The sequence below is a fragment of the Tenrec ecaudatus genome, chromosome 13 (genome assembly GCF_050624435.1).
Source record: "Tenrec ecaudatus isolate mTenEca1 chromosome 13, mTenEca1.hap1, whole genome shotgun sequence".
Classification (NCBI taxonomy): domain Eukaryota; kingdom Metazoa; phylum Chordata; class Mammalia; order Afrosoricida; family Tenrecidae; genus Tenrec; species Tenrec ecaudatus.
Window position 1 is genome coordinate 37,736,966 of NC_134542.1, and position 17,738 is coordinate 37,754,703.

Consider the following 17,738-nt stretch of genomic DNA (forward strand, 5'->3'; position numbering starts at 1 on the left):
GCTAGGTCATGCCAAGAACTCCTGCCCAGCTCTTTCTCTTGTTGAATCCCTCACTGTAAGGAAAGGCAGTTGTATGTCAAGAGAATACTCAAGCAGTCCTATGGACAGTCCTGTAGGAACTGGAACTGAAAGCTCCCACCAATAGCCAGCATCAACTAACCCCGCCACAGGAGGGAAGCCCCTTACAAGTGGATCCCTCAATACCAGTCAAGCCTTCAGATGAACCCCGCTGGGGCCAGAGCCAGAATAGCCCAGCCAAGCCACTCTTCAATTCTTGACCTTCAGAAATGATGAGAGCCACAAATAAACGAGTATGGTTGTCTTTAGAGTGATGTGCACACATTATTAGATAAACAATTCACCAATGAAATCCTTTGCATTGACCTGTCAGTAAAATGGAAGGGACAGTGACCATTTCCTACACCCGTCGTGTTCAGTGAAATAAAAATGGCGTCATCTGGTTGACAAACAGCATTAGTGGTCAAAGGACAACGCTCTGCAACAAGACTTACCATGACCAGAACGTATGCCTAGCTTTATTGCAATTCAGGCCATCCTCATTGACCGACGAGATTCTGACAATGCTTCCTTTCTCACTGACCAATGGAATACCGACAGTATTTCAATAGTAATCTGCTTAAGCCAATCCAAACTGAGCTGCTTTGCTTCCAAATTTTGTCAATGAAAAGCCTGTCACTGTTTAGCTTACTAAGGGAGGAACGATCCAGAAGAGGATGCGAAGGGTTGCATAACTCAAAGAAGAAAGCCACTGTCCCTGAACTGTGCGTGTGGAAACTGCTGGCTGGGGACATGTTGCTGTGCCTGTGCCCAAGAGCACAAGGAGATGAAACTGAGGGCGTGAAAAGAGCTGTCACTGCAGATCCTCGAGGAGTGCTTTCCCCCGGTGCTGTGCTGTTGTTGCTAGGTGCCACCCAGAACCCACAGAGACCCTGTGCACACCAAACATTGCACAACTCTTCCTCTGCCTGAGCCCACCATGTCCACCCATCTCAGCCAGGGCCTTCCACTTTACCAAACATGGTCTCCTTCTCCAGGGACTGGTCTCCTTGCAGCGTGTCCAAAGAAAGTAAGACAAGTCTTGGCACCTTGCCTCTAAGGAGCACTCTGGCCTCACTTCTGCCAACACAGATTGGTTTGTCTTTTTAACAGACATGGTTTGTCTTTTTAACAGACATGTTCATGGTACTTTGAATATTTTTCTCCAGCACCATAATTCAAATGCATCTATTCTTCAGTCTTCCTTATTCAACGTCCAACTTTCAAATGTATATGAGGCGGTGGAGAATACCATGACTTGGGTCAGGCACACCTTAGTCCTCAAAGTAACATCCTTGCTCTTCAATGCTCTAAAGAGGTCTGTGCAGCAGTTACCCAGTGAAATAATACATCTTTTCATCTCGTGATTGCTGCTTCCGTGAGCATTAATTATGGATCCAAGCAAGATGCAATCCTTGACAACTTCAATCTTTTCTCCATTTACCATCAGGTTGCCTGTTGGTCCAATTATAAGGATTTGGGTCTTCTTTACACTGAGTTGCAATCCACACTGAAGGCTACAATCCTTGATCTTCTTCAGCAAGTGCTTCAAGTCCTCCTCACTCTCAGCAAGCAATGCTGTGTCTTCTGCATATTGCAGGTTGCTAATAACTCTTCCTCCAATCCTGATGCCACATTCTTCTTCATATAATTCGGCTTCTCTGATGATTTGCTCAGCATACAGATTGAACAAGTGTGGTGAAAGAACACAACCCTGACACATACCTTTCCTGATTTTAAACCATGCGGTATGCCCTTGTTCTGTTCACACAGCTTTCTCTTGAACCATGTACAAGTTCCTCATGAGCACAATGAAGTGTTCTGGAATTTCCATTCTTCTCAAGGTCATCCACAGTGGATTATGGTCCACACAGTCAAATGCCTTTGCACAGTCAATGAACCCCAAGTAAACAGATTTCTGACATTCTCTGTTTTAGTCAAGATCCATCTGACATCAGCAGTGAAATCTCGTATGGTGCTACCCAATTTACAATTTTTCTGCCTGAGTAAGACTTATCCAACAGATTAATTTTATTATTGACTCAGTTTCTTCAACAGAAGTTAGGTTATAATTACTTTCTTCTTCAGCCGGGCCCATAGTTAAGGGCAAAAATAATACATTTAAAGCATATATGCTGCAATAATGGAGATACAAAGAAGATGCCAACGTCTTTAAAACACAATGATCAATAAGAATAATCATCATGAAAATGGGGACTATACTACACAGATCGATACTGACCCATTAAACAACTCATTGGCACATAAGCCATCTCCTCTGAGAGCGTTAAGCCAGGCTTTGGTACCTGGTCCCAGGCTCCAGATGAAACACAAGAAAGGACACTGAAAGAACTGACCCATTCCAGACACTTCCTGTGAGGTTGCACAGACCATTCTTCCCTGCAGAGGGCAGAAGCAAACGCCAAGCTCAGCTCTTGTTTGCCTGTCAGCACCGCTTGGTTTACTTTGCTCAAAAGTTCCCTTTATCCAAGTCTCTGGAAGAACACGGTGACGTGGTCTCCCTTTCTGGAGGCAGGCAAGTGACAGAACAAGCGCTGCCTTCCAGCTCTTCCTTTCCTTTATCTGGGCCCCCAGTTCTGCCCAGAGCAGCCCCCCGACCCCACCCCGTTACACTGCGGGGAGCAGGCAAAAGCTAGACTGTTGTCTTGCAAACAATCACAAGACCTGAGAATCACTCCTGGCTCCTACTTTCTAGTTAGGGACTAAATCTTACTTTGCAAATGCTGAGTGTTTAATCAACTATAAGATGTTAATTGTACAGAATATAAAGGCAAAGTCGGGACTGTTGAGTTGATTCCGACTCAGTCAGGACCGAGTAAAACTGCCACAGGCTTTCCAAGGCTGTGGGTCTTTACAGCACAAATGGCCATGCCTTTCTCTCTTGGAGCACTTGGCAGGTTGGATCCTCAGGTCTTCAATTAGCCCCAGAGCCACAAGGCTTTGTGCTCTTGGAGAATAAGACAATGATGCCCCCCTCCCCCCAGCAATCACTCAACCTCTGACCTGGAGGAAGGTCTTTATATCTGAAACTCGAATGGGCTCAGAGTGGACCCACTCTCCCAGGCATCACCTCAACGGCCTTGCCTATGCACATAACTAGGGGAGGAAACACTTGAGTGCTGAGTTTGAAAACACAATGAACTGCAGAAACCCCACATCTCTCTCTGACCAGCTGGAAACCCCACTTCCACCTCCTACCCCATTTCTAGAAGCCTCAACTCTTCCTTTAAAGCCCACTCTCGGAATTGCTGGGTGTTTTCTTTCAACCTTGCAGTTAGACAGCGTCTTGCACGGGGTCGGAGGCACTGGAGATAACAATTAGAAATGGTCCAATGTCACAACCGCATTCATTTAGAATTTGCTTTATTCTGAAGAAGGAGTTGTACATTTATTATCACACTCTGCAAGGGAAGGGCTCTGTTCAACAGAGTTCTGGAGTCAGCAAGAAAGGGCGTATGCTTAGTTAGTCTACTGGCAATCACTGATTGATTCAATGAGCCTGGTTCTAACTATTGTACCAACTGCACAGAGTGGAGACTCAGTCAGCAGGCTATTCATGGTGGAATGGGTAGTTTGGAGGTCAAAAAGCTTGCGAGGAAATTCCTTTATCTTTTTCTTCCGTTTTTTCCACAAACGCTTGGAATTCCCCTTGTATGCGCAATGCAAGTTTGAGGAGATCAAATGGGTTTCTTTACAGAGGAACCTCTGAGAGCCAGTGAGGGGCCACACGTGTTGCAAACCTCTGAAAGGGATAAATGATGCAGCATTTCTCAGATTCACCTGGCCCCTAAATGCCCGTCTCCCCGTTACAAAGTACCTAGCACCACTTTAAGAAGCACTGCTTCAGGGGGACATGCGTGAAGAACATGACCTCCAAGGAGTTTACCATCATCTTACTGGCAAAGCAAAATGTATAAACAGGACTTAAACAATGGTGTCAATGCCAAATAATACAGTAGAATTTTAAGTCAAGTAAGAGGTCAGAGAAGGGGAAAGTGGTGTGGACCGAGGCCAGTGTAGAAGGCATTGTGGGAAAGAGAGATCAGGACAAAGAAGAGGCACGTCCAATGGCAGATGCCGATGAAGAAAACTCAGGGCAGGATGTGGGTGGAGTGTGTGCTGGGGGCAGCTGGTATCATCCAACTTTTCATTTATTCCGATGGAATAATTCAGAAGGTTTCATTGAACAACTCCATAGACTCTCAAAATTAAAAACTTCTTTTTAAATAGCTTCTTTTAAGGCACAAATGATTACTAGGAATTCCTTCTGGACCCACCTTTTATCAGGGGAGGATAATGCCAAGAATACACATGTCAACTTGATGTCACTAGAGGTTTCTGCAATGATGGCAACATATGTACAAATATGCTTGAGACAATGGATGGATGGATGGATGGATGGATTGCGATCAGAGTTGTACGAGCCCCCAATAATATGATATTTTTAACTAGAGGTTTCTGGGGGCACCTCAGGCAACCAAAAAGCACTTTGTTTGCCCACCTATCTACAACCTTATCCACAACTCTAGAACTCCAAAGCTCGGAGAACTACAAGTTTCCCCAAAAATGGCTTTTTGGTAAAACCTTCCCTGAACTAAACACAGGCTAGTTACAATCGCTTTGCATCACCCTTCGTGTGAACTTCCATTTACTTGGCTGTAGAAATGACCATTTTGATGATGGACGCTGTCCTAGATGCCACCGAAGCACTTTGACATGGTATGTATGCCATGCCATCTTTCTGGACTCTGAAAACGTCTAACTTCTAAAACACCTCTTGCCCAAAGGGCTTCCAGGAAGGGATAGTGGTCTTATAATTCTTATTTATACATTAGATTTACACTATCTGTAACAAAAAGGGGGGGGGGGCTACAGAGCACAGTCTGCTAATTTCAAGGGAAATGTAATTAAGGAGCCGAGGTCTCCATGAATGACTTCTGCGTCTCAGAGGATAAGACTGCCCGGTGGAAAAGTACCCCACAGACTCCTCAGTTTTCTGTCTACCTGGACTTTTGCACTCCAGGAAGAATCCATCTCTAATAGTTAAATGAACCCCACAAGAGCAAGGAAAGGAAGCTCCAACTTGCTGGCATTCCACCTGAGCAAAACCTCCATCTTCCATCACCCACCACTTACCCTGTCTCTGTGGTTCTACTTCTCACCGCCTTAAAAAAGACATGAGCAGAGGCCCCGTGGCTGCTCCAGTCCCCTGCCTGAGGGTTTCCCCACGAAGGTAAGGCAGAAAAGGCGCCCCAATCCTGGCTGCCGGTAACTGCACCAAACGGAGCAAGAAGAGGAGGAAGCCAGAGAAACCCCAGGAGCAGCCAGCTCAAGTCAGCACCAGTGTCCGCTGCTGGCTTTCCTGATTCTAGAAGAGGGGGAGTGTCGGCAAGATTTATAAAGGTAATGTTCACTGTCTACTAGAAAAAACTCCACAGGAAAAGCTGATGGTGCCCGGCTATTACAAGATATAGCGTCTAGGGTCTTAACGGCTTGAAGTTAAACAAGGGGCCATCTAGCACGGAAGCAACAAAGCCCACATGGAAGAAGCACACCAACTCGTGTGATCTCGAGGTGTCTATGGGCTCAGGCATCAGAAGACCCAAAAAAAACCAACCATTTTGATGCAAATGAGGGTGGTTGGAAGGGAAACCCAAGGTTCATCTGTAGACAGTTGGACATCCCCTCACAGAAGGGGTCACAAGGAAGGGATGAGCCAGCCAGGGTGCAGTATAGCACCTGTGAAACACACAACATTCCTCTAGTTCTTTAATGCTTCCTTCCCCCCACCCCTATCCTTTGACAAGTGCATAAACACTGCTACAGATAAGAGCTCTCGACACCCAGAATCCAGGACAGATAAACTCCTCGGGACCAATAATGAGAGAAGCGATACCAGGAGGGTAGGGCGTAGGTGGGGAAGAAGGGAGAGAAATTGGAACCAATCGCAATGATTGACGTAAAACACTGTCCCCCAGGGGGACAAACAACATAAATGTGGGTAAAAGGAGAGAGTGAATGGTATAAAATATGAAAACAAAAATAATTTATAAATTATCAAGGGTTCACACGGTGAAAGGGCGGGGGCAGAAATGAGAAGTTGATACCAAGAGCTCAAGTAGAAAAAAAGTATTTTGGAAATGTTGAGGGCAACATGTGTACTAATGCGCTTGATACAATTGATGTATCGATTATTATAAGAGCTGTAAGAGCACACAATAAAATTAATTATTAATTTTTTTAAGTACAGGAAAATGCCCAGACTTTTCAGAAAGAGCAAGGGAGAAGAGAGTAGGGGGGAAAATACCTCCTCTTAAAATCTGCAAATACTGTCTTTTACTCAGGAGCCTAAAAACAGGTAGAGCTTCAGGCCAGGCCCCCACGCCCACTTGTCTACATTACAAATTATTTGCTTCTAGATTCCCAACCAGATCAAAAGGGCAGGCACTTTGTCAGGGCATGGCCAATTCACCAACAACGTCGAGCCTCGCTTTGCTAAACTGCTGTCACAGAGAACACAACACCAAGAACTTATTTTTGAAATGGTACCCAATGACACACCTAGAACGGATTCCTAAGCACCATGTCTGCATCGGAAAGGAGGCTGACCTCTGTTGGGCTTCTCAAGAATCAGCCACCACCGAAACAACACCAAGTCTCTTTGTTCACCACCCGGCATCATCCCAATGTTTCCATCTTTGCTTCCCCACACGGGGGTAACCGTGGTGCTGTGGATAGAAGAGGTATGCCATCCACACTTATTGGGTAAACAAAGGAATAAATCTATAACTGTTTGGCAATCTGCACCATCTTAGGATAAAAGTCTGTAGGGGGTGGTGTTTGTTTTGTTTGTTGAGGACAAAAACAAAAATATATGAGGATACTAAATTCTAGAGTCAAAGAAACATACTAGCACTTGAGAATTTGCTTCTTCATTCATGCATCCATCCAAAAATGACCACTGGACTCCTACACGCAAACAGATCATGGAAAGGTGCCAGAATCCATCCAGAGGGGCCATGGAAAAAAGACGCAGGGATCCACTTCCAAAGGATCACGGCTATTGAACACCGTAAGGAACACAGATCTAGTCTGGCCTACACGGGTCTGCTGTGAGTCCTACAGACTCAATGGCAACTGCGTTGGGTTGGTTTTGTTATGTGCCGGGCACTGGAGGGACGCAGCTCCCCACACTCGGGAACCCTAGATCGTAACGTGGTTGTTGAAAGTTGAGGCTTTGGACTCCCGCTTTCAGATGCTAGCTCTATCTTCCTAGAGAAGTTCGGAAAGTAGTTCAGTTTGTTCAGTCTCTTTGCCTTAAAAATAAGGAGCAAGAATCTTCTGAGTCCTAGATGTGGCTGCTAACCAAAATGCTGGCAGGGCAAACCCACCGACCACTCTGCAGGAGAAAGATGTGGATGGCTGTGGTGGTTGTTGTTAGGTGCTGTCGAGTCAGCCTGACTCGTTGGGACCTGCGTACAACAGAACGAAACACTGCCCGGTCACGGTGCCATCCTCACAATTGTCCCCATGCCTGAGCCCATTGACGCAGCCACTGTGTCCATCCATCTCGTTGAAGGCCTTCCTCTTCTTCACTGCCCTGCCACTTTACCAAGCTGGACGGCCTTCTCCAGGGACTAGTCTCCTGACAACACGTCCAAAGGATGTGAGTCTAGCCATGCTTGCCTCTAAGGAGCACTCTGACTGTACTTCTTCCAAGGCAGATCTGTTTGTCCTTTCGGCAGTCCATGGCACTCTCAGTATTTTCTCCAGCACCGTAATTCTCATGCATTGTTTCTTCTGTGTTTTCCTTACTCAATGTCCAACTTTCACAGGCATTTGAGGTGACTGTAAATACCATGGTTGGGTCATCAAAGTAACATCCGGGCTTTTCTGAACCTTGGAAACCCTCTGGGGCAGTGACACTCTGTCCCACCAGGTCACCTCGAGCCGATAACAACTCCACAGCGATGAGTTTGGGTGGGGAAGCAAAGAGCAATGTGCCTGGCACATGGTGGGATTTTAATCAATTTTATACTCTGATCACTACCACCCCTTCTGATTTGATCATGTTACTCAGGCAGTTGCTTTCAGAGCCCTTAATTCAGCTGACTTTTACCTTTAGTTTTTGTTTATTATCTTGACTCACATTCCTCCCAGATGTTCAATATTAACTCAAAGATAAAGGTCGCTAGACGCAGGATAACAGGTAAATAGCACACAGTCACTCCAGAGCAGGGGTTCTCAACCTTCCTAATGTCATGACCCTTTAATACAGTTCTTCACGTGTGGTGACCCCCCCAACCATAAAATTATTTTGGTTGCTACTTCCTAACTGTAATTTTGCTACTGTTATGAATCGTCATGTAAATATCTGATAGGCTGGATATATTTTCATTGTTACAAATTGAACGTAATTAAAGCATAGTGATTCATCACAGAAACAATATGTAATTCTATATTGTGAAATATTTATTTCTAACGACAAAGAAATGAAGTTTTGTCTTGAAGTGTGGTGTAGCATGGGTAAGTCTTCATGCCGGGTACTTGTAGGTGGGCGTATCTGCACATGGGAAGACCCACCTAGAGATGGATAGAGGAACCATGTCTGGTTCCTAAGATCATTGGAAATATGTGTTTTCCGATGGTATTAGGCGGCCCCAGGGAAAGGGTTGTTCAGCCCCCAAAGGGGTCGCTACCCACAGGTTGAGAACCGCTGTTCTAGAGCCTAGCTTCCCAAATTTGGCCTATCATTGGACTCCTTTGGGGATCTGGTGAAAATCCAGATCCCTTGGTTCCATTTGCAACCTAATGAATCAGAGTCTCTAGGGGGAGGAGCCTAGGGATCTGTTTTTCACCAGATCCCCAACGGAGTCCAGTAATCACCCACGTTTGGGAAGCTAGGTTTGAAAAGAAGCTCCCAACTGCTGGTTGGCTGGGAGTGAAAAGAGGTGCTTTCACAAACACAACATCCCTCAAGGCAGGGCTCTAGGCCCGAGTCCCAGCGCCAGGAGTGGAAAAATGAGGAGCTGGGGGCCTAGAGAGAGGATGGAAGAAAGGGAGACTCTGTCTCTCCACTTCTTATTAATGAAGACTCACTCTGCTTCTCTGAGTGTGAGCATGGCTGACTAAGGCATTCCTGACCTTCCACCATGAAAGTTTCAAAACAATAGGAATAAAAGTGGGAGCTGTTTCTCTTATCTGTCGATTGGCTATCTGCACCTGGGGTTTTTAATAAATGACCCCACGAAGGCTTAAGCTAATTGAGCCCTGATTCTCAGGGCACAAGCAGAGGCGAGCATCTAAGGGTCCCCTCTCCTGGCCCAGCACCACTCTTCCAACCCTCCGCCTTCAAGATTTGGAACTTGAAAGTATTTTATGTGACTGGGAAGGACTTGCTCCTTGGAAATAGCATTCGGATTCTTGGGAGTCACAGACATACTATCAGCCAACACTGGGCAACGGGCAGCTACACAAACACACCTGAGGCCGCTACCCGCTCAAGTCATAGTGAACGAGGCCCCATCTCCTTCCTATTAAGCCTCCTCTTCCAACTCTCTTCTATCAAATGTGGCCTGTCCTCCAACCCCCAGCATCTCGGACTATCCTCTGCCAAACCCATTCACACTGACAGCGGGTTGTAGAGTGTCTTCCTAGCTACCTACTGGGGTCTCTCGCCAGAAAATGTACCTTCTCAGGTTACCACCTTCATCCAGAGTACCACCACCTTAGAGATATGAGGTATTCAACCCTGGGCATCAAATTACAAATATGCCTTCAGAGTGGTCTGCCCCTCGGGCATTTATTGGCAGACCTAAAAGACCTTTGTCACCTGTCCTGAAAAACAACTATTCTAGGCTTTTCCCACTGGCATTACAACGTGTTTACTTCATTAGTAAACCTATTAATCATGATTTTGGGGGGAGGTTTGTTTTTAATCATTTTATTAGGGGCTCGTACAACTCTTATCACAATCAATACATACATAGATTATGTAAAGCACATTTGTACATTCATTGCCCTCATCATTCTCAAAACATTTGCTCTCCACTTATGCCCCTGGTACCAGGTCCTCATTTTCCCCCTCCCTCCCCACTTTCCCTTCCCTTGATAATTTATAAATTATTATTTTGTTATATCTTGCCCTGTCCGACGTCTCCTTTCATCCACTTTTCTGTTGTCCGTCCCCCAGGGAGGAGGTCATATGTAGATCCTTGTAAATTGATTCCCCCCTTCCAACCCACCCTCCCTCTATCCCCCCGCCCCCAGTATCGCCACTCACACCACTGGTCCTGAAGGGATCATCCACCCTGGCTTCCCTGTGTTTCCAGTTCCTATCTGTACCAGTGTACATCCTCTGGTCTAGCCAGACTTGCAAGGTAGAATTGGGATCATGATGGGGTGGGGGGGAGGGAAGCATTTAGGAACTAGAGGAAAGTTGTATTTTTCATCATTGTTACATCGCACACTGACTGGCTTGTCTCCTCCCTGATACCCTTCTGTAAGGGGATGTCCAGTGGCCTACAAATGGGCTTTGGATCTCCACCCCACACTCATTCAATTTGATAAGATTTTTTGTTCTGATGATGCCTGATCCCTACGACACCTCGTGATCGCACAGGCTGGTGTGCTTCTTCCATGTGGGCTTTGTTGCTTCTGAGCTAGCTGGCTGCTTGTTTTCCTTCAAGCCTTTAAGACCCCAGATGCTATATCTTTTGATAGCCGGACACCAGCTTTCTTCACCAAAGCTGATTCACCCACTTTGTCTTCAGTGGTTGTGTGGGGAAGGTGAGCATCATAGAATGCCAATTTAATAGAAGAAAGTGTTCTTGCATTGAGGGAGTACTTCAGTAGAGGCCCAATGTCCTTCTGCTACCTTAATACTAAACCAATAAATATATGCATATGTACATGCCTTTATCTAGACCTTTATAAATGCCCCTTGCCTCCCAGCTCTTTCCTCTATTTCCTTTGACTTTCCTCCTGTCCCACCATCGTGCTCAGTCCCCACCTGGGTTTCAGCAATTACTCTTTGTTACATTACTCTGGATCATGCCCTACCAGGCCTCCCACACCCTGCTCACCACCGATTTAGATCACTTGTTGTTCCCTTGTCCCTGGGATTATTAACACCACTACCTTTTCCCCCAACCCCCCCTCCCATTTCCCCCAGAGCTGTTGGTCCCGTTGTTTTCTCCTCCAGATTGTTCATCCAGCCTATCTTATTTAGACAGACCTACAGAGATAATAGCATGCACAAAAACAAGACAGAGCAAAACCAAGAAACAATATATAACAAAACAACAACAAACCAATGATCAAAAAAAAACAAAACACAACAAGAAAGAAAAGCTTGTAGTTAGTTCAAGGATTGTTTGTTGGCCTTTAGGAGTGTTTTCCAGTCCAGTCTGTTGGGGCACCACGCCCTGGCCCCAAAGTTCACCTTCAGCATTCCCTGGGGGCCTTGCCCCTCCATTCCCTTGCTGTTCTATTGCACCCCCTTAGTGTTTTGCCTCGGTGTGGCGGAATCAGATTGGGTGCAATTCCCACACTGTATCTCCGGTGTTGTCCCGTGTAGGGCTATGGGTCAGTGAGGGGTGTCTTGTCTCAGAGTGGGACCGGTCATGTGGTCCTCTCTGTGGACTGGCTGCTCTAATTGGCAACATCTTCCTCAAGGCCTGGTGGGCCAGGATGTGCTCCAGTCTCTCCTCCTCCCCCTTCATCTGCTCCCATGTCCTCTGATCAGATATGTCCCTCTCCCGGAGCTGCAGCTCAGTGCTGTCCTCTGGAATAAATTCTTCTGGGGGGAGGGGCAGGTGTCCACATAGTAGTTGGGATTGGGGCTGGTGAGTTAAAAAAAAAAAAAAGACAACTCTGCAGTCAATCCTTGCCCACACAGCACAACATAGCACGGGAAGGAAGCACAGACACTGAATTTGGGCCACAAATAACCTAGTTTATTAATTCACAAAAGATCCTGGCTTTATGATTCTCTTAATAAAATGGAGAGACTTAGCACTCTACGCACTTGGGAACATGGAGGACAATTATATAACCTCTTTTAAAACAGAAGGTGACTCATTAAGAAAATATTTCCTCATGCTCATATGAGTATTGATGGCTAAAAAAAGAAAGAACACCTATTGGTAGCTGAGGAGACAGCATTTCTCACATCTAACCAGAAATAGGACAGGAGAAAATGGGATCCTGTTGGAAATCTCAGGAAATCCTGCCTAATGTTGGCTGGTTTGCTTTTCTCTGAAGATTCTCATCCCATAAAACAACCCGGTTACATTTACCCAAACCAGACCCATTGCTGTCAAGTCGATTCGGGCTCCTGCCCCATAGGGTTTTTGTGATTATACTCTTTACTGAAACCAGCTGCCACATCTTCTTCCCAGAGAGCAGCTGATGGGTTTCACTTGTCAACCATTTGGTTAACAGCCAAGTTCTTAACTACTGCACCACCAGGCTGCCAGTTTGTTACCCTGTCAGTGAGCCTAAAAGACAGTCTGGCTCATTCTCTGAGAATGTTGAAAAGCTGGCCAGCTGCTAGAAATGTAGTCACTTTCCTCAAGGAAGAAATAAATTATTAGCACATTAAGGAATGTTAGTCCATTCTTTTTGGATGCATCACCAGTGATTCAGTTTGAGTCAGATATCTGAAAGCAACTGAAACGATCAAACAGTGGTCATGCACAACAAGGTAGAATTGACTCAGTCCACACCAAAATAAGGCAGGCAAAATTAAATGCCTCAGACCATACCCCAGGCGCTCTAAAGTGAACGCACATTGGTTCTATTTGTAGTGAGCCCTAGGAAAGCTTTCTTGGTCTAAGTGAAATAATGGAGCATCTGCTAATGTGGAACCAGAAAGCCTCCCATTGCCAATGCCCCTCTGGAACCCAGGGCTTCTCCTTGCTGCAATAGCCAGGAGGAGACCAAAGCTCAACAACTTTCACGAACTCAGCCTATATAGCAGAGACATGGCTATGGGTTCACCACACCCGATTTCTTTTCCTCCTAACACACAGCTGACTAACTCTCATGTCCGCTGCAATTAGATGGGGCCAGGTTCACATTTCAATCTACTGAATGGAGTCAGAAGTGATGAAGACCTTCAGGTCTGGTACCTAAGTCCCTTGTGAGAGCCTACAGGTATTCACTCTTCCTTCATCTTCCAATCAGAGACAGAGGCCCTCCAGAAGACTTCAAAGCTTCCAAAGTTGATGGAGCCCCTGAAAGGTCACATGGAACAAAGCTCCCCCTACCCAGTCCACATTAGACTGTGACATGAGTAGGAAATAAGCCTTCTTTATATTAAGCCACGGATTTTTGCAGTGATTGGTTACAGCAGCTAGCATCGATCACTGATTGCTACAGCTTGCCTGTGCCATGACCTCACTGTGGGGACATCAGTTGATCAGCATCATAAACACCTACCTGTGTCCATGTCAATGCAATTGATTATCAGGCAGATTCCTAGGGGCTTGCTCTGCATCCTGTATATTTCTTCGGGGATGTGCTAGAAAGGAAAGCCAGGGGGTTAAAGGCTGCACATTGCTCTGCTCCTTGAAAGCCCATTCTGAATGTCCCTAAATATCGCTTTGGCAGGACACTCGGTACACTCGGCCTGACGCCATCAAGACTGGCAGTTCCCTTTAATATTACATTTTGCCTCTCTGAATAGCAGTGCACATGGAAGGGACGATAAATACAGGGGGTAGTATATTTCCTCCCCTTATTCTTGTGGTTTTTGTTTACCTCATTGATCGTGTTTGATTTGTGTTTGCTCATTTGTATATTTAAGATCATTTGGTACATGAAAGCCAAGATAGGTAACCCTTCAGAAACAGTAACAAAAGTAATGGCTCGCTGAGTTGTATGTGAATGGACGATTGGATTGTGTACAATTTGGGGGGAGGAGCTAGGGGGAGGGGTGGGAAAGGGATAAATGGGGAGCTGATATCAAGGAGTTCAAGTAGAAAGAAAATGTTTTGAAACTGATAGTGGTAGCAATTGTACAGTATTGCTTGGTGTGATTGAACTATGGAGTGTCATGATATCTGTAAGAGCTCCCAATAAAATGATTAAAAATGAAAAGAAAAAATACAAAACAAAATAAAAAAGTAATGCACACTCTTTTAAATTTAATGAAAATTGAAGTCTCCATATGGCTCAGCTTTATAGAATAAAAATCATTTGAAGCAGAGAGCAAGATGGAGCATGTTTGAACAGTAACCTGCCCTTGAGAAGTTAGACAAGGCCTTCTAGCATCTCTTCTCTTTTTTTTCCAGTTTCTATATTTCTTTTTTTTAATGTTTTATTAGGGGCTCATACAACTCTTATCAAAATCCATACATACATCAATTGTGTAAGGCTCATTTGTACATTCATTGCCCTTATCATTCTCAAAACATTTGCTCTCCACCTAAGCCCCTGGCATCAGCTCCTCATTTTTCCCCTCCCTCCCCGTTCTCCTCTCCCCTCTCCCTCATGAGCCCTTGATAATTTATAAATTATTTTTTGTCATATCTTGCCCTGTCCGATGTCTTCCTTCATCCCCTTTTCTGTTGTCTGTCCCCCATGGAGGAGGTCACATGTAGATCCTTGTCATCAGTTCCCTCTTTCCAACCCACTCTCCCTCTACCCTCCCAGTATCGCCCTCACACCTAGCATCTCTTCTTACAGAGAAGTAGCAGTCTCAAAAAAAAACCAAAAAAAAAAAGAAGTAGCAGTCTCAGAAGGCTCCAGAATGAGTCAAGGTTCAGTGTCACTGCCTACTTGCATGCTCAGCCATCATCATGCAGCAGGGAGACAGAGTGCTACTTTGGAATGTCCTGGCACTGCAATGGTCACTAATGCAGCCCCTTTGCCATCTTTCCCAGGGTTCCCTGGGAAACCTTCTCAGGAGAACAGCACTCAGCACCCTGTTGTTGTAAAGGGACTCTAAAAAGCCAGTGCTCTCAGCAGATACGGTGCATACACACAATCACATCATCCCGTACCACAGGCAGAAACGCTCCCGACTCCTGGATGGATGTCTTCACTGGTTCTCCTGGAAGATGAGAAAAAACCAGTCACACAGCTGAAGGAAAACCAAGCCCTCTCCATACTAGCTGTTTCTTTCCATCACAATTGCACTAAGTCCCTATTCTCCTCTCCCTCCTGTTCCTAGTGGGACTGCACACTGAGGAGCGTAGCTGATAAGGAAGCGTGGCCTTTGCTTCTATAGAACACAGGTGGGGTCTAGAACACAGGTGGGGTCTAGAACACAGGTGGGGTCTAGAACACAGGTGGGGTCTAGAACACAGGTGGGGTCTAGAACACAGGTGGGGTCTAGAACACTGCTTAAAGAACAAATCTTTCTCTCCTCTGACTCCCATGGGAAGGACCTAATATCTTCACCACTCCGCAATATTAACTGCAGTGTGTGTTGAAACCATGTACAATGCTTAAAAGGCACCATCCTAGAGATCTCAAAGAGAAAGTTTACCTGTCTTTGCTATTTATAAGACAGATGATTATGTTTGCATAGTCCAGTGATAAATCAAGACCCTAAAACAAAGGTGGCGCACATCAGCACCAGTTAACATCTCAACCTCAGCTAAGAGCAGCCGTTCCAACCATCACACTACGGATGCGTTAATGAACTGTTTGACTAGTCTGGCCCAAGAATGGTATTATAAATAGCTGAATGGCCCTTGGCAGGAAAAGGGTTCCCCACCCTTATCCTGAAATAAAAGGCCATGGAAAAAGATAGGGGACAGTGAGTCTAAAGAAAATTTTATTGGCTAAAAATGAGGTTAGGTGGAGGCACCAACAGCTTTGAAGCCATAAGTGGCTGGCTCACACCTGACCACCGGCTGCTTACTTCTCGCTTTTTCATCCTCCAGATGAAGTCACCAAAATCTGCCAGATTGCAGCAGGAGTGAGAACTACTAGCTAGGGGCCAGCACCGACAATGCCACTATTGGCTGTGTTTTGGGAAGATTAGCACTTTCACGTGCTAATGTGGTATCAGTAAAAACAGACTCTTTAATGGGCATCATTCAGTTCTAAGAAGTTTATCCGACAGAAACAATAAAGCAATTGCACAAAAATATATGCAAAGACTGTTAACTGTCTATATTGACCCCAATTAGAAAGAACCTAAAAGTCTACCAACATGAAATTGGTTAAATAAATCGTTGTACATATAGTGGAAGACTAAATAATATTAAAAAGCATAAGGGCAATTTCATGTATTCGACATGAAAATATACAGGAGCTGTTACATGACAAATAGGGGTTCTTAAATGATATGTGAGGTGAATACCCACTTTATAGAAAGAAGACTGGGGAGGACAGTGGGAGCCCCAAATCCATCTCGAGGCAAATTAAGCCTCTGGCAGATCCCCTCTAGCCACGGGCAAAGGACAGCTTTGCTGTCAGACAGAGATGATTGGAAACTTGGTTATGGCGGATCAAACCATGGTGGATGATGCTTGGTCAGACTACCTCCCTCTTGACCCAACCGGAATTTGCTCTAGGCTAAAGTATATCCCACAGAAATTTCTTCTCTGGCCTTTTAATTATTGCTGGTGGTCTTTGCTTTGTTATGCTCTATTCATACTTTTATCTTTGTATTATTATTTTCTTTTTGCCATTTTGTTTTGTATCCTACTGTTTCTAATGGGCTTCCCAGTTTGTGAAGCACAGGAGTGGATGCATAGAGATGCAATGCTTTATCCGGGATGTGGAAGGGACATGGGAGGTGGGGATTTGGGGAGCAATGAATGCAGGGGGGAGGAGGGAGCACATCCATAGTTAAATCGCTGTTTTACAGAGTTGTGATGGTGTCTATACAACTCTTTTTAAAAGCGATTTAACCATGGAAGTACATGATGTGTGAATATTATATCAAAAAAACTACGGAAATAAAAAAGAATCCAGACTGACCAATGGTTCCCATGGGTGAAGGAGAAAGAGCTGTAGCTTAGGGGGCACTGAGTTTATGTCAGTTGTGGTGCCGTAATTTGGAAAAGGACGTCAATAATGGGTGTACAGTTGTACAACATGAAGAGTGTCATCAATGGCACACGAATTGTACGTATGGAAGCTGTGGAATTGGAGAATGTTTTGTTGTGTGTATTTTGCCACAATTAGAAAAAAAAATAACTACATGAATGAGTACAAGGAAGCATATGTTCTAGAATTGAATGGTGATAATTATACAGCTCTTCTTGATATGCTTAAATAATTGAATTGCATGACATGTGGATGGCATGCTAATAAAACTGTCAAACTAAACAAATAATATGTGTAGGATCGATCCCAAGTAATTAAAATTCATATTTGTATGTGTAAGCTTACATTTACGTATTTTAAAAATAAGCATATATTAGCATGTAAGTTGAAAATTAACAGTAGCTACCTTGGCTAGTTGGAATTCAAAGAAGATTTCACTTTACTCCCTATTTTATATTTAACAATCATGTGTTATTATGGCAAAAAAGGAAAAAAAAGGCACACAGAATCATGAATCTATGGACTATGTCTGTCTCGGTTGAAGGCTCTTAGCAAGAACTTATTGCCATCCTCATCATCACCACTCAGCCGAAATCCATTTGGAAGACAAAATCATATGAATACTTAATTTGACCATCTTAAGAGTCTGG

At 44.8% G+C, this 17,738-nt stretch overlaps 1 protein-coding gene across 1 annotated transcript in view; it reads right to left on the reverse strand.

Moving 5' to 3' along the window:
* Positions 1–17,738, reverse strand: part of CFLAR (CASP8 and FADD like apoptosis regulator) — a 57,218-nt gene that overhangs the window by 8,393 nt on the left and 31,087 nt on the right. Inside the window, exons 7-8 of the mRNA XM_075530392.1 lie at positions 15,087–15,136; positions 13,522–13,603 (exon numbers count right to left, since the gene is read on the reverse strand). Of these exons, the coding sequence (XP_075386507.1) occupies positions 13,522–13,603; positions 15,087–15,136 (132 nt within the window). The remainder of the gene's footprint in view (positions 1–13,521; positions 13,604–15,086; positions 15,137–17,738) is intronic.